Source organism: Manis pentadactyla, chromosome 1, assembly GCF_030020395.1.
Source record: "Manis pentadactyla isolate mManPen7 chromosome 1, mManPen7.hap1, whole genome shotgun sequence".
NCBI lineage: Eukaryota > Metazoa > Chordata > Mammalia > Pholidota > Manidae > Manis > Manis pentadactyla.
In genome coordinates this window covers 168,341,665-168,363,915 of record NC_080019.1, presented here as the reverse complement: position 1 = coordinate 168,363,915, position 22,251 = coordinate 168,341,665, and the positions used below count along the sequence as shown (strand labels likewise).

At 43.6% G+C, this 22,251-nt stretch overlaps 1 protein-coding gene across 1 annotated transcript; it reads left to right on the top strand.

Moving 5' to 3' along the window:
* Positions 1 to 9,128: 9,128 nt before the first annotated feature.
* Positions 9,129 to 19,084, top strand: GCSAM (germinal center associated signaling and motility). Its single transcript, XM_036933111.2, has 6 exons — positions 9,129 to 9,352; positions 12,059 to 12,127; positions 14,336 to 14,380; positions 15,419 to 15,465; positions 17,167 to 17,195; positions 18,084 to 19,084. The coding sequence occupies exons 1-6, from the start codon at positions 9,324 to 9,326 to the stop codon at positions 18,396 to 18,398; spliced, it is 534 nt and encodes a 177-aa protein (XP_036789006.1). The 5' UTR covers positions 9,129 to 9,323; the 3' UTR covers positions 18,399 to 19,084.
* Positions 19,085 to 22,251: the final 3,167 nt, after the last annotated feature.

Genomic DNA, 22,251 nt, shown 5'->3' with positions numbered 1-22,251 from the left:
TCCTGACCTTACTGTCCTCTTTCCTCCAAAATCCCATTCACCCCCTTTGCCACCCATACCCAAATCATGACTTTTTCCTCCTTTACTGCTCCCTCGTTCTCTCTCGCTTTTTTCCTCATTCCTATTGTCTTCCCCGCCACCCCAGCCTCCTTTGTATGGCGATTCAAAGTCAGACAGACTTACACACAGCATCAAACAAAAATTACTGCCCTCATTGCCACATCAGACTGCCCTCTGAAAGGCTGCTCCGAGCCTTTATACCTCCACTTTCCTCCCTCCACCGAAGTGTTCACTAGCAGCTACCTTTATTCTCCCTACCTCTGCTTCCTCTATAACCAAAAACAAGCCTGTTGCAGGCGATGGCCAGACACCTACAGGGATGTCCCTACTGGTCTTGGGCCATTCACTACATGGGTAACTCCCAGTACCCACAGTATTACTCCTCCAACCCATTCTCTTCAATACTAACAAACCCCTTCCTCACCTGGCTGTGGCCCACTGCAGGCCCTATAATAATCATTCTCCTCACCTGTCTCTTCTTACCCTGTATAATAAAGTTTATCAAATCCCAAGTTGGTAAAATCTCTAATCAAACTTTCAACCAGCTTTTACTCAGGAACTACCAGCTTTTAGCCACAGAAGATCCCTCACCCTCACGTAACCTCCTCACCACACGCTGAGATGGACCCCTCTCTCCGCTGGAAACTGTTCCTGGAAACAATGGCCGCAGACGCCTGGCTTCTGGCACCCATATTCTCTTGGCACCATTAGAATCAACAAGTCCTTGACCTATGGTTACAGGGAATCTTCATTGATTTCCAACCTGAAGAAGTCCACATCTACTCATCCTTACTGTGGGGAGTCCTATCAACCCTTTCCTCCCTGTCATCAAGCCCTCACTCCCTTCTCCGCCCCCGTTCAGCAGGAAGCAGTCAGAGAGAAAGCAACGTCCACAACCCCATAGAGGAGAAAGGGGGGAATGAAGGGCCCCCACCCATAAGATGGTGAAATTCCTGCTTCTCTTCCGGGTCCTCGATTCCTGCTGGCGCCATCTGAACCCCAATCACCCCTTGCTCCCCTAATCCCAGCACCTAGCCAATAGCCACCAGCCCCGTAGAAGTAACACCACAATCACCCCATGCCCCTTCCTATATAACCCAGCACCTTTCCCTAATAAAGCGGAATTCTCCAGTGAATTGCTGCTGTGTGTCGCTCCTTTCCTTTCATGCAGTGCTTTTTAAGTTCTCTTACATTTTATTTTGGAAAAATCAATTAGCCATTGGGGAAAGGAAGGTTATACTCCACAAATATTAGTTATTGTCAGTGTCTGACTAGGCCCTTGTCCTGGGATGCAAACCTTTACACATGGAGAGAGAACCTTGAACCAAGCACTGAGGTTCATGAAATAATCCCAGCACCAAACGTGCGCCCTGCCGCCCTCAGCAGGCTCAGGTGAGGGAAAGCCTAGGACGTTTCCTTCGTCTAAGAAAACGTAATGCAGAATGCAGAGATTTGGCCTGAGGAGGGCGCTTAAAGCTCACTTATTTGCTTACAAAGCCCCAAACACTGTCTGATTTTAAAACTTTTATTAGACAAAAGCCTTTCCTCGGCCCTTTGACCATTTGTATTTTTTCTTCCTCCAGATACTTAATCTTCTATATTTTATGTAGTCTTACTAATGAGAAAAGCGAATAAAGGAACATCCTTTCCAAGGGCCATCCATGGCCCACACAATGATGGGGAAGTGCTGTACCATTCACCCAGCACTTTCTAGAAGCTGAACAATTCCCATTTTGTTTCCAAACAGTCCTCTTATAACCTTCTGCATCATTACTGCTCCTGGCGAGTCAGTGGAGGAACATGCTAACATCCCTCCACCAGAAAGCAAAAGCTCGGCCCCAAAGATCACCTAGAAAGGTACTGGAACCCCATTGCTATCACCTCTTTAAAACCAAATACCCCATAATAAGGAATATTAGTAATTAATAGTCATAGTTTTACAACATATAGCTCTCTTACATTAGCCAGGACTCCTAATCAGCTTATATTCTGCACCACAAAGTAAATGTTCAGGAAATTATCCTCAGGAAGACCTCTTCATATTCCCGCCAGCCAGACTTTACCCTTTCTATGACTTTTTCCAGGGAAGTGTAACAGGGAAGTTGTAGGTAAGCTTTTAGATTCTGGACTCTACAAGAACTCTTATATAAACCAGTTCCTCTCCTGTCATGAAATGCTCCAAAAGGATTCTCCTTATGCATAAGTAGCTCATCTAACACTCTAATCACCAAAATCTAAAAAGTAGGCTGGAGATAGATTTACCCCACACAGTTCTTTGATACTGAAGAGGCTCAAGGAATCACTGTTCATCTGAAAGCTTTCTAACTTGCCTTGATAACTGAATCCTGCTGGGAATTCAAAAGCCACACAGGAACTGGGAAGCCATAACACTCAAAACATGCAAATGTGTTTCATCTTTTCATTCAAACACATTGGAGTGATAAAACCAGAGTCTATGAAAATTAAGGGACACCCCACTGACGTGGCACTGGGAAGCCTGCAGGAGAAGCTGTCGTGCCCACCACTAGGAAATCGCAGATCCCATGGGAAGAGATGGATGCCCCACTGTTTTAGCCACTTTACTACCATGCAGAAGGCAAAACGCTTCCACCTTTCACCTCCCTGCTACAGCCCAGCCAGTGAAAGACTGTCACAACTCAGCCAATGAGAAGACATGATACATGGGACTTCCAGTTAATTCCAATGGACTTTTTGCTTAGAAACAATCTTACTAACTTGGCCCCCTTCCTCTATGGAAGAGCAGTCCTCTCCGTTGTTCTCCAGACATGCCTATGGTTATGCCTTAGCTTACATGTCCCAGATTGCAATTCTGTGCTATGCCCAAGTAAACCTGTTTTTGCTGGCAAAATAATTCACTGTTTTATTTTTAAGGTTAGCACATTCAAAGCCAAGCTGGTATTTCTACAAGTACTTATTGAATAGGACAAAATAGATGGTCAAGGTCCACATACTGTTTGAATTTATAGTCACATTTTCTCAATTACTATTGAGCTATCTTTGAACAAGTCCTTTGACTTCCATGAATCTGGGTGTCCTCATCTATAAAATAGAGGAAATGATGTTTATCCTGGTAGAAAAATTTTCCTCTATCGTTCAAGTTTCTTCTGGTTGGTTTAAGAATCAAATTGATATGAGATACATTATCAGGAGTGTAACTCCGGGATTGGGAAATCCTGGGGCAAAATACCTAGCTGAAACCAAAATCAGTCAAATGGAGAAATAAAGTTTAAAACCCATTTATTGCTTACAAGAAGTCTTCCCAGGACTCTTCTCCTGAGGCAGAAGCAGCAAATACCCCCCAAGCTCTCAGGTCCAGATAAGCCCTCACACCCCACATAATTACCCATTAACATGGAGATGAACTAACTCTCTCCACCCCTTGGAAACGCCTGTTGATATGGAGATGAACTAAAGCCAGGCAAGAGATTGTGGAAATACTGCAATTTTACCCAGAAGGAGAAAAAGAGAAAACTTAATTACATATATTTGGATGAATCCACAGACATGAGATTCTAAAAAACAGTCAGGGAAAATGATGCATATATGTTATCCGGAACTAGGAAGAAAAGGGGGTAGCAGTCTGGCACTTCAAAGGAAAAGGAAAACTCATAGGAATATGAAAAAATAAGTGTCTAGTAAACCACTATCTTCTGGGCCACCCAGAAACAAGGGACACAGGGAGGAATTTTAACAGACTACTAAATTCCTCCCTGTCTACTGCCCCTAGGTCATATTATGCTGTAGTTGTCTTACGATGACAGCTCTCTTCCTGGAGCAGATCTGATGTAGGGCAGAGACCTGGGACGAGCATCATTGTTAACTTTTCCTATCTACGATGAAAAATGTTAAGATATAAACAGTATAGTAACAGGAAGGATTCCATCTTAAAGCTAAGATTTCATTTTAAAAACCAGGAAGTTAGGAAGTAAGATTCCTAACACAGTCTTTAGCAAACAGACAATAACTCACCCCACTCTGCGGGCAGGGTGGGAGATCTTGGCTGATCTCTTCCCAGAAGGAAGCTGCTATCCTGGAGAGGACCTGACCAATTTATTGTGTTAAGTTGATTTTGCAGAATTACCTAGAGGACTGATAATAAGAGAAGAGACATAAAGTCTCTCACCGGAGATAAGCATTTTGGGAACCTAGCTTTCTCACTGCTCAACTTAATTGTGGTTTTTCTTTCTGCACTTTTCCAGTGGTAAGCATCTTTGTTTCTTTGCTATTTCATTTAATTTCCAAGTTTCCACTTAGTCTCCACTTTACTCCTGATAAATAGGGAAGGGCTGCTCTGAGCTCAGATTTGGGCCTGCAAGTTCCTGTCACCTGGGTGACCCGGATGGAACTGCAGCTGCAGGAGCCTTCTTGAAAATCTCCCTTCTTTGGGAAGTTCTTAGAACATAATCTCACTCCATTCCTCCGCAGCTCCCCCAGGATTTGGGGTGGTAGGGGCTAGCCCCCACACCATGCAGATCCAAGTGGATGTGGGACACCAGGTGGCCTCGGCTTTAGGAACTGGCAAGGGAGACTGCCCTATGCCAAGAAAAAGTTAAGCAAACTTTCCCTCTTTTTTTCTGCACTTTTCTGTCCTCAGCTGCCTGCAAGCCGCTGCCATTCACCTCAAGGCTCTAATGAATTCCTTACCTACATTCTTCTGACCTGCTCAAAAATTCTTTCTCATTCAGAGTCAGGAACCCTCTCTCATCCAAGTTGAGCTTTCACCTTCTGCACAGGGAGAGACCTTCCCAGACGCAGCTGCCCAGCAATAGGTCCTCTTTCTAAATTCATGTTATGCAGCTGGGGGAGGGTCAAAGTTTGTTTCTGAGTCTTTTGGGCCTTGATTGTTTTCAGCTCTGACATAATATGCAGGCCAAGATGGTGCACCTCTCCTTGGCCCCTACAATCCCATAGAATTCTTTCAAGAGCAAATGAGAAATAGCATCTATAAAGAATTTAACACAATGCAGGGATTACAGCAAAGTCTCAACAAATACTTATCCTTATTATATTATTCTATGATCTTGGAGGTATAGCAAAATACAAATAGTCTTTGCATTGGCCATTAATTCTCTGCAAGTAATACCAAAGGATTGGAAAGTAAATTTAAAGATTCCAAGTCAAACTTCCTCTGATTTATCATCATCTGCCTACAAATATCCAAGGTATTATTTCTAATTGAATTCATACAGTTTCTCATAAGTATTAGGGGCAAGCACAGCAGAGAATAAACAGTGTTAAAAAATGCAACAGAGTAAATTTAAATACCTAATTGGCTTTATTAAGCAATTCATTATTGGGTAGCACCCCATCTAGCAAGTAGAGATAACTCTGAAGAATTGTACACGTGGAAGGCTTTTATAAGAAGGAAGGTGGGACAAGAAGTTATTAGCAAAAGAAGAGACCTTTCAGGCAAGGTCATGGGCTCTTAAGGGGAGGGAAGGGGTTTCATCATGCAGATCACTTCTTCACCTTCTTTTGGTGGGGAGGAGGAAGGCCCATGGGACAAATTACCTCTTGGTGCTGAAAACTCCTGATAAAAGGCCAGGTTCCTGGAATAAGTTGAAAGTGTAATTAACTCTTGGTTTTGGGGCAGAGGAGCAAATGACTCCCTTTGGGCTTGTTTTAACAAGGGAGAGTGGCATGATTGGAAGATTTGTTATTTTTGCTTTTTTGTGTTGGGGGGGGTTGGTGCTATACTTTCATTTATGGACCTGAGGTTAATTATTTAAACCAGAGTCAGCAAAACATGTGTATATTATAAAGGTCCTGCTCTTTCCTGATACTTGAAACAATCAAAAGAAATTTTCATGAAGGGTAGCTAACACTTCCACAGTTCAGCTTCTCCATCTAGTGGCCTGGGTAAAACTGAAGCTTACAAGTTAGGGAATATTCCCCAGCAATAGCAGATTGATTTTTAACCCTAGGCCCTATGGCACTGACTCTCTGGACTCAAAGGAAAACTTACTCAGCACTGGAACTAATTAAGCTACCCATAGGGCAGCATCCAGACTGTTTGCTCAAGCTGCACCCCCTGTGGTCTGGAATATCTTAATCCATACTGGCGAAGAGTTGACCACAGCCCTCCTCACTGGCTAAGCTCCTTGTCCATTTTGTCTCTCCTCCCTGACGCTGGGAAATTCTGGTTCCCTGCTGCTCATCTCTAGAAAGTGCAGGAGGTGCAGAGGCCTCGTTGAGGAGAGGGACTTTAAGGCTGGGTTGAATTTTTCATTTATTCTTAAAGGTAATGGGAAAGAGAAAGGTCAATTATAAATGTATGTCAAGACTCCTTCATATTCTCTCTCTCTCTCTCTCTCTCTCTCTCTCTCTCTCACACACACACACACACACACACACACACACACACCACTTTCGTCACACACAAAATGGAAAACCACTGGCTGTTATCTCAGATTTCCTATACACGGAAAAGAAAACTTTAGATAACTTGGAAGACACTCCCTAAAATTTATTGTGATTATCCAGCCTGGGAAAGGAAGTGATTTTGACAGAGGAGCACTGAAGAAACAGACTAGAGCAGCCCCAGTTTCTTAGATCTGTGTGCAGGGATTTTTAGTATATGCTTTGTTAAGAATTTTCTTTCTTCATTGCCTCATCTGATTTACTGAGGAGAGCGTTTTCTGAATTTTAGATACTCCCAAGGTAAGAAAATCTGCCACCCTAACATCTTTCCTAGAGTCAATTATTTGAGGGATTAATGAAAAATTGAAAGAAGGTACTGTTGGGCAAATATAATTAAAAACAAAGTCTCCTGCCAATCCAGAAAAGCTCTCCACAAAAGGAGAAGAAACAGAAAACAGCCTTATTACTGAATAAGCATCAAAACAGAATGTGATTGACACCAGGGGCAGTCGACTAAAGAGACTGCCAAGACAAAAAGCTCTTGCCCTTTCATATAACCAAACAGACACAATCCATTGCATACATTTTCTCAAGATAAACAATGGCTAGTCCTTAATTAGGAGGATTTGACTGCAGATTTTGTCACACATAATTCATCCTTCATTCATTCGGTAATGTGTTTGCTAACTGTCCTTAAAAGAGAAAATTTCTTCTCATCTTTTGGACTGGAAGTAGGTAGGCTGTGGTTTGGAGCCAGGTGGCCACTGAAGTTAGGCTGCTATCCTCCAAGAGACACTTGGAATTGGGGTCACTACCTTCCTTGATGGTGGCATTTGGAAGAGATGATTCCCAAGTCCTGGAGGAAACATTCCTAGGTTGCTTATTCAGCCTCTAAAAATATATACATGCATTTCAAAGACAGAGAAAGAACTTACAGGTTTTGTTAGGTGAAAGCTTTGTTGAACAGAGAGAATTGGGCTTCTTATTTTTAATTTGTATTATACAGCACAAAAATATTACAAATAATAATATATTTGGCTTCGTGTATCAAGCCCCGCTGCATTGGCATCACCCTCCTGTCTCTCACAGGCTGTCCGCGCTCCAGAATGCTTTCTCCCAGGCAGGAAGTCCACTTGTCCACCCTTTTGCAATAAAGTGCTGCTGTAGAGATAGACTGAAGTCAGGCAAGCAACAGCAGGGCCGAGAGTGCTGTGTGATGGATCTGCTGATGCACAACTTGTACGCTAATTTCTCTAAAACTTCCTTCCCGGCTCCCTCCCCATGCTGCTCCTGACTGGTGTAGCTATGATCTCTATATTAAGCAAGGACAAGCAATAAAGCATTTTACTTTGCTTTATTTCATTTCAAGGAGCTCCCTAAGGACAAGCCTCGATCTGCTTTGCTCACCATAGAACCCAACCCTCAGTGTCCAGCACACAGTAGGTGCTCAACACACACTTGAAGGAATGAAGGAACAAAAGAGTGACCAAACTGGAACCAGCTATCAGATATAAAAATAACACCAAAATAATCAATGATTCCTATCCTAAGGTCCATTTTTTTCTTTTTCTTAGCCCCCTCTTTTTCACTGAGATATAATTTAATATAGTAAAGTATATGCTTTTTGGTAAACAGCCCTGTGAATTAATAGAAATGTGTGTAGTTATGTAGCCACCACCGCAAGATACCAAACAACAAAGAAGTTCCCTCCTGTCCCGTGAAGTTCAAACCTCCCTTAACCTTTGCTCCTGACTACCACTGATGTGTTTTCTGTCCCTGAGTTTGCTTTGTCTTAAATGCCACTAAAGGTAGACTGTAAGGCTTGTTTCTTTCGCTTGGTGTGATGCATTTAACATTCATCCAGGTTGTTGCATGCGTACCAGGAGGTCCAATTCTTTTTATTACTGGGCGGCATCTACTGTGTGGACATAACATTCACCAGTTGTTACTATTTACCACCTGGAGATCAGTGGGTTATATCCAGGGATTTGGGGGCAATCATGAGTAAAAGAGCTGTAAGTATTTGCCTACAAGCTCTTAGAGGTCTTAATTTTTATTTCACTTGGTCAAATGCCTAGGAGCAGACTCACTAGGTAGTCTGGTAAGGCTGTGTTTACCTTTATGAGAAACTGCCATACTGCTTCCCAAAGAGATTGAACCATTTTGCATTCCTTCCGGATGTTCTCCATCCCTTGTCAACTCTTGGTATTTTCAGCTTTTGTTTTTGTTTTTCATGTCAGCCATTTTAGTAGTTGTGTAAAAGTATTGCATTGGGGTTGTGATTTATATTTCCCTCATGACTGTAGTGTTGTGCATCTGTTTGTGTATTTATTCGCTGTCTGTATATTTTCCTATGAAGTATCTGTTATATTATTTTGCCCTTTTTGTTACTGGGTACTTGTTTTCCTTTCAGAGAGTTTTGAGGGTTCTTTATATATTCTGGATAAAACTCTTCTTATTAGGTCAATGTTTTGCTGATGATTTTTATTGGTCTGTGGTTTGACTTTTAATTTGTTTTAAACTTTTCTTGTTTTTAAAACAAAGTTCCCTCCTCTGACTTTCCTAAGACTACCAAGTGGTTTAATGAATTTAAGCATCTGATGTGAAAAACTCCCATAGCCTGTCTAATTGCTGAAGGGGCTTCCCCAGAGGCCCTAGGCTCTCACTGACCAGTGGTTTCTGGGTAAGGCCAATAGCCTGGTCTTTCAGGCTCTGACATTTCAGGAAGCTGTGTGTGTGCATCTCTGACTCTCCTCCCCTGGGCTCCACCTCCCCTCTGCAGAGAGGTACTCTTCTCCTTTCAGCTCTGTCTGCACAGGTGGCCAGAGCCACACAGCCCAGTCTCTGAGCTGCTGAAGGGAGGCACCAAGAGAACAGAGAGGATGGGGAACTCTCTGCTGAGAGAAAACAGGTGAGTCCCGACCCCCTCAGTGTGGGCAGGAGAGAGGAGCTTGGCAGTGCAGCCTGAAAGAGAAAAAGGGGTCTTCCTGGGTGGGGGGAAGGGAATCGGGTAAGGAACTGACCTGAATTGAGTGCCTCCTACATGCCAGACACCAGGTTCAATTACTCATAGGTCTGGCCTTTTCCCCAGAGTCAGAGTGAGCAGCTGGTGAAGAACAACTGACAGGCAGCAGGACGTTACTGAGGGAAGTCTGGGCAATAGAGCACATCTAAGAAATGGGACGACTTTCTAAGGGCCGGAGAGGGATGCTCTCCTGAGCAGTTGATGCCCCAGCAGGAGCTGAGACACCACCAACCTTTAGTCACTATTTAGATTCAAAATAAATATCAGTCTTCCTGCCACCAGGAAGCACCTTCTGGTGCACATTCCCTGCAACAGGTAAGCAGAGGTTATTGAAATTGGTAGAGCACTTGGCTTAACTTTTTAGGACCTCAGTTTCCTCAAGTAAATAGAAATAATAATGCAGTCCCTACCCGGGAGGGTGCTAGTGTGTATGATGCTAGGATGGTGCCTGACAGAGTGGGGTTCAATAATTAGAAGATATTCTTTTTTTGGACCATCATTTTATTAACATCAAAGCAGACATTGTAAAAATTAGCACCACCCCAAACCAGGGAATCCCTAGGTTACATGCTGAGGTGGTCTCAGGATAATGAGCTAGCTGCAGGACTTGGGGTCTTTAGAGGGTTTTTTGGTGTCCCAGGACCTGAATGCCACCTGCCCAAAGGAGGCTGGAGAGCCTGCAGGACATCCCTGCCACCTGCCTGTGAGGCAGTGTTGTCAGACTTCTTCCCGGAGGCCTTGGGCAGCCTGCAGCTAGAGCATTCTTGTGTCAGATTATAAACCTCTCTTTGTATGTCTAGATGTGAGCTTCTCTAATGTAGGGATTGTTTTCTTATTTATTGTTGAATTCCTGTTTCCTAGCATTCTTTCTGGCATATAGTAGGCACTCAAAAAGTGTTGGATAAGTGATAGGAAACGTAAAATAACTGTCTGGAGAAGAAAAAATAAAACAAAATACAGAAGTAATGACTGAGAAAGTCATGACTGATGTCACATTTGTAATTTTGTTTGTGGAACCTTGGGGTGGGGATGAAGGATTATGACATTAATATATGGTAGTTGTAAAGAAATTAGAAAATACATGAAGTATAAACAAAAAAATAAGCTGATAAATCACAGTTATAGCTGCTTATAGCATTATCTGTATTTTAGTGTCTATATTTATCAGCCATTTGTATTTCTTCATCTGTGAAGAGCTGCTAATGTCTCTGCCCATTTTTGTTTTGGCATTCAGTCTACTTTGTTTTCCTGATAGTAAAAGCTATTTGTACTGTACAGAAATGAGGCCTTTCTCAGGAATATTACAAAGAACATGTTTTTCAGTGTGTGTGTGTCTATACCATCCAGATGTTTTATATTTTGCTTATTATATTTTAAACAATTGAATTAAATCTGGAAATGTTTTGGTTTCTACCAATTTGAGGTGAAAATTTTTTCCCATCCCAAGACAAGGCAATTCCACAGCATAATTTTCTATGGTCCTGTTGCTTTACATTTAGCCCCATACATTTAATATATGGTATCAAATGTGAACAAATTTTTTTCCCAAATAGCTAATCAGCTGGCCTAGCATCCTCATTTCCATGTTGTTTTAAAATGTTTCCCTTAATATATTTATTAATCTTATATTTACTTGTATCTGATTTTCAACTTCCCTCCTACCCCACCCCACCCCCCATGTCTCTCCCCATCAAATTTGTTACAAATCCAGGGAAATTTTCCCCATGGGGCAGAACAGCACCTATCCCTTCATGAGAGGTGCTCAGAGTCTTAGAGGGAGAGATCGGTCAAAAGCAAACGCAGCCTCTCCCACTTGCTGGCTAGGGAGGGGTGGGAGGGGGTCACAGGACAAGTTGCCTGACTTTTTCCGCCTCACTTACCTCATTGGTCAAAAATGGAATCGTAGTATCTACTTTATGGGTTTAGTCTGGGATTAAATGAAATAGAACATGTAAAATGTCTGTGTTATATACATTAAGTGGCATATATAGTAGGCATGTATTTATAGTATAGTGTATATATAAAGAGATAGTAAGTAGTGTTTGTTAGTTTCTTTTTTTTATACCCCCAAGTTCCCACAAATGAAAAGATGGTCATACAAACACCCAGCCCAAACAATGCACCAACTTATTTTCCTTATTCAATCCTTTCTTCCCCTTTCATCCCATGTGCTCTGTTTGGGTGCTTGCCATAAAAGATGGTGATTTATAGGCAACAAGGCCAGTACCCTTCCCCATTCCTGAACACAGTGCCTGAAACTGAAAGGCCTCTCCACATACCGATATTCCCAGGGCCAGCATGAGGATCCCAGCCATTTGAGAACAAATGATTTAGGACTGGCTGTGTATGGCAGGTGTTGCAGAACATCAGTGGGTTGCTGCTGTGGAATGGAAGGAACGTCAGATCAAAGACATATTTGTGGTGTATATTTGGGAAGTGGATTAACAGATGTGAGGGCAATAAGGGGAAACTGAGGCAATTCTGTGGGTTACACACAAATAGCAGAAGTGAGAAAAGTTGGAAAAATTATGAAGAGAGGTGGGAAGCCTGGAGAAGAAATATTCAGCTCATTCCTGTCATGCTGAGTTTCAGGAGGCTGCAGAATACTCAAGGGATGCCCTGGAAGCTGAGAAATCAAAACACCAGACAGAGAACCTCCAGGTGAGAGCAAATCAAAACAAAAACCTTTGCTCATGAAGAGTGAAATCTGTCAGGTCCTCAACTTCACAAAGCCCACACAGAGGACCGTGCTTAGACTCAGTAATAAGTGTACTGTAAATGTGAAGACAAGACAAAAAAGGAAAAAAACGCTCTGGAGTTTTGCACAGAAGATGTGCCATTTTGCTAGAAGGCTAGTGTAAACTCTAGCAGCTGGAAGTAAGACCCCTATTTCCTGTTGTCTGTCTAGCTCAAGTACCTTTGTGCTCAAGCTCTGTCCCAGCCATTTCATTTAAGCTCTACATTTCTGTTTCTGAGGTGACTACATGGCCCACATTACTACAGTTGTTGAAAGGTTTGTGGAAAGAGACATTTAAGATTACTTTGATTCTGCAAAGCCAGTACTTCCTTACCAGTCCTTTCTGACCCGGACTTTTGAGTGCCGGGGTGTCATTAAAATACAGAACTAGTGTCTCAAGGTCTAAGAATCCCACAAGGTGGCAAAGCCAGCTGTTCTATGGCCTGTGGAATCATCGGCACTTTTGCCATGGTTTCAGGAGAAGCTCTTGAAAGAGTATCAACTACAAAGCGAACAGCGAGCCAAAACTGGTGTGAGGAGCTGGGGATTCATACCCAACAGGGTGCCTTTGTTCAGTGCAAGCTAGAGGTTGTATATTTAGGGAGTATCAGTGGACATATGTTAGAGCACACAGTCCAAATGATGAAAGAGACCAAAAGGGCATTGCAGGACGGAAGAGACTGGGTAGACAGGGAGCCAGGGGAGCCAGGGAAGTTTTGTGTAGCAGACAGGACCCAGGAATGGTTGGCCTGCAGCCTGGTGTCACAGAGATTTGTCTGGCCTCCTTCATGAGGTTGTCTGAACCCACCCCAAACCAATACATCCAAACTGGAATGCAACAATATATTGCAGAAAAGTTGAGTGAGGGAAAAGTAGCTTTTGCCCATATTCAGCTTTTTATCTGACCCTTACAACCCCATGAGGTAAGCAGTTTAAATATCTTCATTTTACTGGCCAATGAAGAAACTGTGGCTCAGAGAGTCCAGAGATACTGATCCAGTAATTCAGAATTGACTGCCTCCTTTCATCTCACTTCCATATCTCCCCAGTGAGCGTGATTTCTTAGCATTGGTGTGAATCAGCATTCCTTCTGGTGTTTAGCCACAGAAACAGGAGACATTAGCAGCTGACTTGAAGAACTCTGAATGTAGCCCAGAGAGGGGGAGGAACGATAGCATGCCTCTCGGCCCCAAAGGCTCTCACGAACCTTAGACCCTAGAGGCTGTCAGAACATTCAGCCTCGCTGGTGCCCACAGCCCAAGGTCAAGTGCAGCAGCCATTCCTCCCCTGCACTTCCCAGGGAGCTTCCTGGAAAAGCTCACCAGAAGAGATGCCTTTGGATGGTGTTTTCCAAATGGTTTCACATGTTTGTGGTAGATGCAGTACTTTATAAAGGGCTTCACCTTTAACCATGTAGGTACTGTTGGCTATGCTTCAGGGTCAGAAAGATGCCCAGAATGAGACTTAGACTTCGGCCTAGATGCCTGACTGCAGAACCATCCTGAGCTTTTCTGCCATAAAAAAGATAATATAAGTCATATTGATTTAGCTATACCTTGGATTTGATGATCTGAGCCAGCTAGAGTAGCTCTGTGCCTGGCTACTCATTCATCAGATATGTATGGAAAATATATCTACTGTGAGCCAGACCCTGGGGCATATGCTGGTGATATATATATATACACCATGATGAACAGATAAATACAGTCCTTGACCTTGTGAAGCTCACATTCCAGCATAGGATATAGACAAGCAAGCAATTACAATGTGGTATAAATAGATACACACACTTGTACCTTGATTTCCTGGAGATAACTCGTAAGTGTCCTTCATTATAAGAGGCCAGGTAAATCACTGGAATTAGGGATGAGAAAGACCTTTTCTTTGCTGGGAATACAGAGGAAAGTTCTCACCCTAGGAACTGAAAGTGTTATATTCCTATTTCCAAAGGGTTAGTTAATGTCCTGAGAGGACAAAGACATTCTTGCATGATCAATTGTCCAAGTCAGCTAGAATGAATACTCTCTTGGGGAAGAAAATGTTTCCCACAGCGGTGACAAAGGGAAGGGAAGCCCCCTAACAAAGCTGCAGAAACCAACCTTGTGATTTGTTTCATCTCTCGGGTGTTCTAGATGCTGGGACTGCTACTTTGCTGAAGGGTGTTTCTGCCTTTCGTGGTGAGTCGAGACTTGTTTTCAAGTGTCATTTCCCTAAGTGTGGTTTCAATGCGGTATTTGCTCTAAGTTACCTGTGAACTGCCCACTTTCTGTGGCCACAGCAGAAGCCTGCCACTAGCTGAGAGTCAGTCAGGGAAGCAATGGTTCGGATTCGGTGGAAAATAGGAACAGTAGTTTCAGGGGCAATACATGCTCCTCAAACAGAAAAGCCTTAGAAGCAAGGAGGAAACTGGCTACCAATGTAGAGAAAGGCCCCTTAACCACACTGCACCTCCCAGAGTCTCCGTGTACAGAAGCGCACATCTCTGCCACTTGCACAGAGAACTGACAGCCAGGGTGACCGTATCATCGTCCAAACTGGGAGACACTTGCCAATGGAGGGGATGCCAAAATTAGTTAAGGGCTGCTAAGTGATTGATAATGACACTAACTAGACTGAGCAAACCAGGACATAGGGTCATTCTCCTTAGGACAGATGTTGCCTGAGTCTTTTGAAATGATAATGGGCTTCCATTACATTTATATCATCTTTTTCCAGCGTCCTGTATACAGGGTAGGTCCTTTTGTGTTCATATAAGAGGTGTTTGTCTGCTAGCTTGTTTGTTTGGTGATCATAGACTGGGCTTCGGGTTGAGATTAGAAATAACCATGGCTCCTTAACTCACATAATGTAAAGAAATTGATTTTTTTTTTTGTCAGACAAAGAATCTCCAAAAAGGTTATCTATATCACTATTGTGATCTATAAATCAGTTCCATCTATAATCAATTCTGTATCAGCCTTAGAAAAGGGAGAAGGGAAAAGAAAGAGAGAGAGAGAGAGACCCAAAGGAATAAATTTCTCTTTGGCCTTATCCTTCATTTTTCCCTTTTTCTATCTTATGTCTCCATGCTGAAGGAGGCATTATAAAAAACCTTTATCTTTAACAAATGAAAGGATTAGAAATAAGTTTTTAGAGCTAAGTAATACTAATTTTACAGTAATTTCCTCTGACAATTTCTGAATGTTGAACTAATTTCCTTTCCTTTTCTTTTACAGGAAAAAATTACACATTTTTAAAGCAAGGCAAGATTCCCAAAAGGAAAGTAAGTCATTGCTTTTGATAGACTTTTGATAAACTGCACTTCCAACTATCCCTTATCTGTGCTCCCCAAACTCCGTGGACGCTTTTCTGGGATGATTCTCACACATTTTGCTTCAAGTTGCCCAGCTACATGTTCTTTTTCTCCACTGGACTGGAGCTCATTGACTGGCTGTTGATTTCAGTTTGTCCCTGCCATGGGGAGGCTGACGGGGTGAACCGGGAAGGATAAAGGTAAATGGTAGAGGCACGAGGCATCTATCAGGAACTGCCTGGAGGCCAGTGTGGGCACAGAGAACGCAGAGGAGGGGCAGGGCTCTGCGGTCAAGCTTAGGATGGGGGTTTGTGTCTTGAGAACTACAGGAGATATTGAAGGGCTTTAAGCCAGGGGCAGGTCTGATCAGATAGGCATCAAAGGTGTCACCCAGGTGCTGAGCAGAGAACCACTTGTAGCAGGGAAGCAGCAGAGCAGATGGGAGAGGATGGCTTAGGAGGCTGGCGCAATCATCTCCGCAATCATCTCTGGCGACAAGACAGGACTGAGGTTAAGGAGAGAGAAGAATTTGAGAAAGAGAGGGTGGTGAAAGGAATCACACGTAAGAGAGAAAATGAAACACTGGTCTGAGGAGAGGCCACCTTATTTCTACAGAAGAACAAAAGAGTTTTGCCTGTGCCTTCCTGTGTTTAAAGAAGACAGTGTAGTTCATTCACTCTGAATCTTAAAAACCAGCCCTAGAAGGTATGTAAATCAGTAACACAGCCTTCCCACCCCTAGCCATTCCAACTAGGAGAATCATGGGTACCTGGGAACCCCAATCTCCAACAGAGCAAAATACAGTAGAAATAAGACCTCTAATGCTAAAACGCACAGACTCTTTTCTTGTTGTGATGGCCACAGGAATTGCTGGAGATGTGAGAATCTGAGATGTCAGTACTGAGGGAATGTAAATCCATAATATGACAGATGAGGTGACCCATGGGCACAGCCACCTCCTGCGTAGGATGCATCGTGAGGCTTTCATGAGAATGCTCAGTCAGCTGGTGCGCTTGCCACAGGGTGGCGAGGGTGACCGTTTGCCTCTCTGCTGACTGGCCAGAGACAGTTGGTTTTAAGTAAATTGGCTTTTGAAAAATTGGTCTGCTTCTGTTTGTACCTGTCATCAAATTCAGGAATGGGAATGTTTGGCTTTAGGGTTTCCTCCTCTGTAAAGCTCTTCTTGAGCAGCAGCCCCCATGCTACAACCATCCCCTATCTCCTACAGTAGAAATCACAGCATTCCTCTGCAGTGGGCATCCTTCTTAAGTCCTTGTCTGTCTCCTGGGCTAGCCTGTGAGCCCCTTGAGGACAGGGACTGTTTCTGATTCTGTGTCTCCGCTGTGCAGGGTACAGAGTAGGTATGCAATGAATTTTGTGTAAGGAAGGACAGTGGGGAGGGTGGGTGAGAGGGTGGGAAGTGTGATTTCCTCCCCAAAGTCCCACCAAATGTATCTCCCTCCACTCAGCCTCTCAGTCTGAGCACAGCTCTACCTTTTCTGATTTAGATGGTCCTGTCTCTCCCCAGGGACGTGCTGTAGGTCAGGATAGCCTGAGAAGGGCCACCCCAGCTGTCCCTTGGCTCTCAGGTTGCTTAGATCCCAGTCCGCCCCATCCTCCCCTCCCCTCAAATCTCCCTGTAACCTGAAATTCATTGTTTTCTTTCTCTAGATGAAAGAATGTCATCTGCTCCTATCCAGGTAATGCAAAATCTCCGAGCCTTTATCTGAGATGACAGTAGAAATGCTGACACCCAGATGGCAGGAGACCCTGGCCTCTGAGACCCTTTCTAACCTTGATATGAAAGAAAGACTTTAGATGGCAGTGTTGAGGAGCCCAGGCACTGTGCACGGGGCCTGGAGGTGGGACCAGCAGCCATCTCTGTTGTGCAACTTACTGAAAAGAACTAGTATTTATTGATCACTTGGTTTATGCTAGACAGTGTGGTAGAAGCCTTGCATGTATCATCTCATCTCATGTAACTGTCACAACCCTGTAAGATTGGTACTATTATTTCCTCCCTTTTATAGATGAGGAAGCTGAGAGATTGATATTGCCCCACAGCCAGACAGCTGACAAAATGGCAAGGGTCATGAGTTAAAATCAAGCCTCACTCCTAAATCCATGTTCTTTCCCCCCTACTTTGTTGCTTTTCTTTATCTCCCGACATTCCACCAAATGAGACTTTCTCCTGAGTGATTTCCCCTTTTTACAATGCAAACATCTCTAAAAAGGGTGGTTAAATATCATAACCTAATCAGGTTGTTGTCTTATATAAGAAAATAATGCCCTCAGGGCCCTGAGACTTTGGGAATCCTAGGGACTGGTCAGGGGTCAGGTCACTCTGGAACACGGGGCAGAGAGGACATGCTGCAGGGCTGATGACCCTGGGCAGCATGAGCCCTCCAGCTGCCTGAGCTAGCAGTTGGGGTGGTGTAGCCGTTTAGGAAAAATGGTCAAGAGATGGAGGGGCGGTGATCACGGGAGGCAGATCATGCCCAGTAGGGTCAGGCCTGCATGGAGACTGACATGTGCAGGGACTGAGAGAGGAAGCCAAGTCCTGACGATAGCTCTTCTTTGACAAGCAGAACAAGGCCAACCAGAGCTCCTCAGAGGATCTGTGCTACACCCTCATCGATCACAACTTCCTCAGGAAAAGGCCGTCAGAGAACTCTGTGGAGGGGTGCTATGAGAACGTTTCCCTCAAGACTGAGAGACCCCGGGCTTCCTTGGGAGGAACAGAGACTGAGTACTCACTGCTCCATGTGCCTTCCACCCCTAGGCATCCACCTCCCCCAGAAGGTGAATATGAACTCCTCGTGCCCAGTAAAATCCCCTTTCACTCCCTGCAACAGTCATGCCCACTTATGCCCCCTTCTGAGACTCAGTTTTCCTGTTTATAATCAAGTGGTTGAACGAGCATTTGTTTAGCACTAGGAAATAATAGATGGAAGTGGAGGGCTCTGGCTGAAGCATGAATGGGGCACAAAGCCCTTCTAGCTTACCCCTTCCATCTCCCCAGCCCCCCAGCCCTGCTCCACCTCCACCCTCACCCCTCCCAGCCCTAAATAGCTCTTTCTGCAGTGGTCTCTGTAGAATGTGGTTTGCAAAGCACAGGACCTCTTAGATTCTCAATATCCAACATCCAAAGATCAACCAACTCTCCCGAGCACTACTCTCTGAGAAAGGAGTGACCGTCTTTGGTTCTGAGTAGCTTCGGAAATGGGCTACTCTACCCAGCAGCAGGAGAGGGTCCCTTATCCCCCACAGACACACACATCACAAAGGATTTTGCTCCTCTGGGTTCTTCTTATGAAATGTCCCCACGATTGTCCTCTGAAGTCACAAGGAAGCTTCACCGTCCTACTATGCTTACCCAGGGGAGTCCGCTGATTACTGATTCCACTCGTTGGTGGGCCCTACTCCTCCCTTGCTGGCTTCCCGGTGGGCGCCACGTGCTCCTCTCGCTCATGCCTCAAAGCAGTGTCCTGTGCTCCTTTGACACGTTGGCCCTGTGGTTCGGTTGGGTACCTGTGTTGAATTGTTAAATTCCAGTCTAGGTTTTTATATAATTTTAATATAATTTGAATCCATGTTGTTGTTTTTTTTATCTTGTGTTTCTCCCTAGAAATCTTAACAAAAAAATCATATCCTCATAAAACGAGAGAGTAGAAAGTCCTTTGGAGATCCTCTAATCCCACTATCCTTTTCTGGCTCAGAGAAGATAAATTAGTCCAACACACTGTTGCCACTTAGTGGCAGAACTTTATCCAGAGCCTGATTTTCCAGCTTCCAACTCAGTGCTCTCCAACATACTACACAGAAGAGCCTCTACTGTGTGGTATATGTGTGCATGAAATAATGCATATCTACAGGAAGAATAGTATGTCCATATGGGAGAAATAACACACATATATGCATCCCTTCTCTGAGGAGCACTTCTCTGTATGCTCTGATTATTTTCCTCCATCTTTCCTTCATTTTCTAGAATGATGTCTATCCCCTAAAACAGGGGTAGGTGAACCAAGGTTCACAGGACAAATCTGACCCACTTCCTGTTTTTATAAATAAAATGTTTTTGGAACACAGCTACATTCATTTGTTTACATCCTGTCTATGGCTACTCAAACACAGGAGAGCTGAGTAGTTGTGATAAACACTGTAGATCCTATAGAAGTATTTATTTTTTTGGCCATTTACAGAAAAAAATATGTGTAGACCCCTGCCCTAAACAATCTATTTAGAGAAAGACTCGGCAGAAATGTGTTTAAATACTGATGTTACTCATGAGAGCTGGTACCAGAAAAATGGCAGGGAAATATTAAACCACTAATTAGATGAGTGAGACCAGTAATTGGCAAATTAGACTATTTCTATATTCACACCTGTGTTCTCAACTTCCTGTTTTATTTAACCCTGGGCCATTGTCCTAATTTAGGGATGTTAAAATAGGAACAAGTTTGTTGACAAGAAGTAGATGGATTATGTGCTTAATTACTGTTTTGTTCCCAAGGCTAACCAAAGTTAAATAACTTTGCTGTTTAAAATGTGCTAAGTGCCCAGGGAGGATAAATCCAGGGACAGGAGTCTGCTGAGACTTCAGCCAGTTGACAATCTTCAACTAAAATGCCAATCACGCCTGGGTGACTTGTTTTATTCTCTGCTTCTTATTTTTAGCAAAATTATTTCCCTTGGGACCCTAACTTTGGCCGTTGGCCAGAATTCACTTAGGGGAAGAGTGTGGGCACTAAGGTTGGATGATCAATGATTTCGAATCCTAGTTCTCTCTCTTCCCCCGTTTGAGACCTTGACCATGTAACTGGGACACTCAGCTTCTTCACCCATGAACATGAGGATCACATCTAAAGTGTGTGAATCATCTGTCACAGACCCTGAATTCAAATGCTATCAAAAAGCAAAGGGAAACAAAGCACTTTAAGCTGTATGGGGCAAAACAGGTGCTGATCTTCCTGGGGGCTCAGTGTCAGTCTTCCAGCCAGACAGACACACAGAATTACTGGATTTTATGCTGGAGTTTTTCACCTGGACATTGGACCATTGTGGAAGGGATTGGTTTAAATATTCTTAGTATAAGTGATATTGTTTGAGTCTTACTCTGTGAAAGATAGGATTACCTGTCCCAGATAGGATATGCCTTTTATCAACAGAATATTAAGTATAAATGCCTAACCAAAGAAAGTTCTTACAATAAAATTTAGAGAGATTATGAAAGTGAAGTATTTTTGAGCAGGAGAGCCCTTTGGAAGTGCTTTGAAATACCCCCCATGTCTGTATATAATGCTGATACTCAGGATTTCCATAGGTCTCAGGATTTCTGATGAAAGCTGTGCAGCCTTCTCACAGAAAATACATGCTCACACTCACACACACACAATTTGTATACAAGTTCATGGAGTTGAGAGGCAACCCCTCAGCTAATGAATTCTTACATTCTTGACAAGAAAGCGAAGCTGAGGATTTTGCTCCCTCAAGTCAAAGATAATACAACTCCCCTCCCCCATGCTGGTTAAACCTGTGCATAACCAAAGTTCACAGAGGCACATTTTATGCAGCAACTGAAGGCTGTGTGGTTTCTGTTTTATGCTCATACTAGCATCTATAAATAATCCCTTAAACTGTAAATAAATTCTTATTAAGAACAAAAGAGAGGTATAAGAACAGAGCAACGGTAGGTCAGGAAAATCTACCGTTGACAACAAATAAATTCAAAGGCTGATGTTTTTAGGATGACCTTAGGTGACAGGTATTCAAATATTCTCAGGGATGAAAGGGCATAGGTAGAACAGGAAAATGAGCCCCCACAAGCCTTCAGAGGAAAGGAGAGTCTGTTTACATTTATCTGACTGTTCTTTTCCAAGCCACCCTCCTCCTGTGTTTGGAAAGCACCTAGAAAGCCACTGGACCTGAGTGTACCTTGGTTCTGCTCATGTGCAATGGACAGTGTAAAGCCCCTCCCATGTGCAGACATTGGGTTCTTCTGCAAGGCACTTGGGGAAGCACTGAGTGCTCATCATCATCCCGGAGAGTCTTTACAGTCTGCTGATCACTCCTCTCAGCTTGTCCCTTTCCCTCCCACCACTGGTGTCCTTGCAGATTTGCAGCTACCAGCCACGCCTAGACTGAGCCTGCCCTGGGGCTGCCCACCAGGCTTGGGGGCCATTGATGGTGTGTCACTGTCCAGGGAAGGACTTTGCCCCCAAAAACCATGGAATGTTGAGTTGGGCCTTCCACCAACCCTCCGGACCTTGGTTTCCTAACTGTAAGGTGAGGGGGCTGTCTTCTGATGCTGAGAGTATATGATCTCTAATCAGAAAGGAAAGACTAAAGGATGCCTGGATACTGCTGCCAGCAATGCAGTATAGTGTCAACGAGCTTATTTTATAGCAATGAAGCAGTAATGGGAACAGGGGAGACTTAGAGATTTCTCAGTACTGATCAGGCTCTGAAGAGGGCAGGAGACCATATATAAAAGGGAAACGAGAAAGCATGCCCCTCAGCCTAATGAGACCCGTATGTGTGTAATGGCAGGCAAATCTGTTCAGTGTAAAGGAACTCAAATCGCACCACTACTTCAGGGATCAGTTTGGGTCCTACTTCTCAGGCAAAGCCTTCTCCAGTTAAACTACACTGACCACTGTTTTCTCTGACTACCCATAATACTACAGTTTATCTTTATTTACTTTTAACATGTGAATATTTGTTTCTGCTGTTTCCTGTTTCATCTGTGCAAAACCT

Bases quoted from the DNA above. Each gene is read 5' to 3' on its own strand.
- GCSAM (XM_036933111.2), top strand. From the start codon at position 9,324: ATGGGGAACTCTCTGCTGAGAGAAAACAG. The intron at 9,353-12,058 runs GTGAGTCCCGAC...GCTGAGTTTCAG, and splicing joins TCTCTGCTGAGAGAAAACAG to GAGGCTGCAGAATACTCAAG. The intron at 14,381-15,418 runs GTGAGTCGAGAC...TTTCTTTTACAG, and splicing joins GGGTGTTTCTGCCTTTCGTG to GAAAAAATTACACATTTTTA.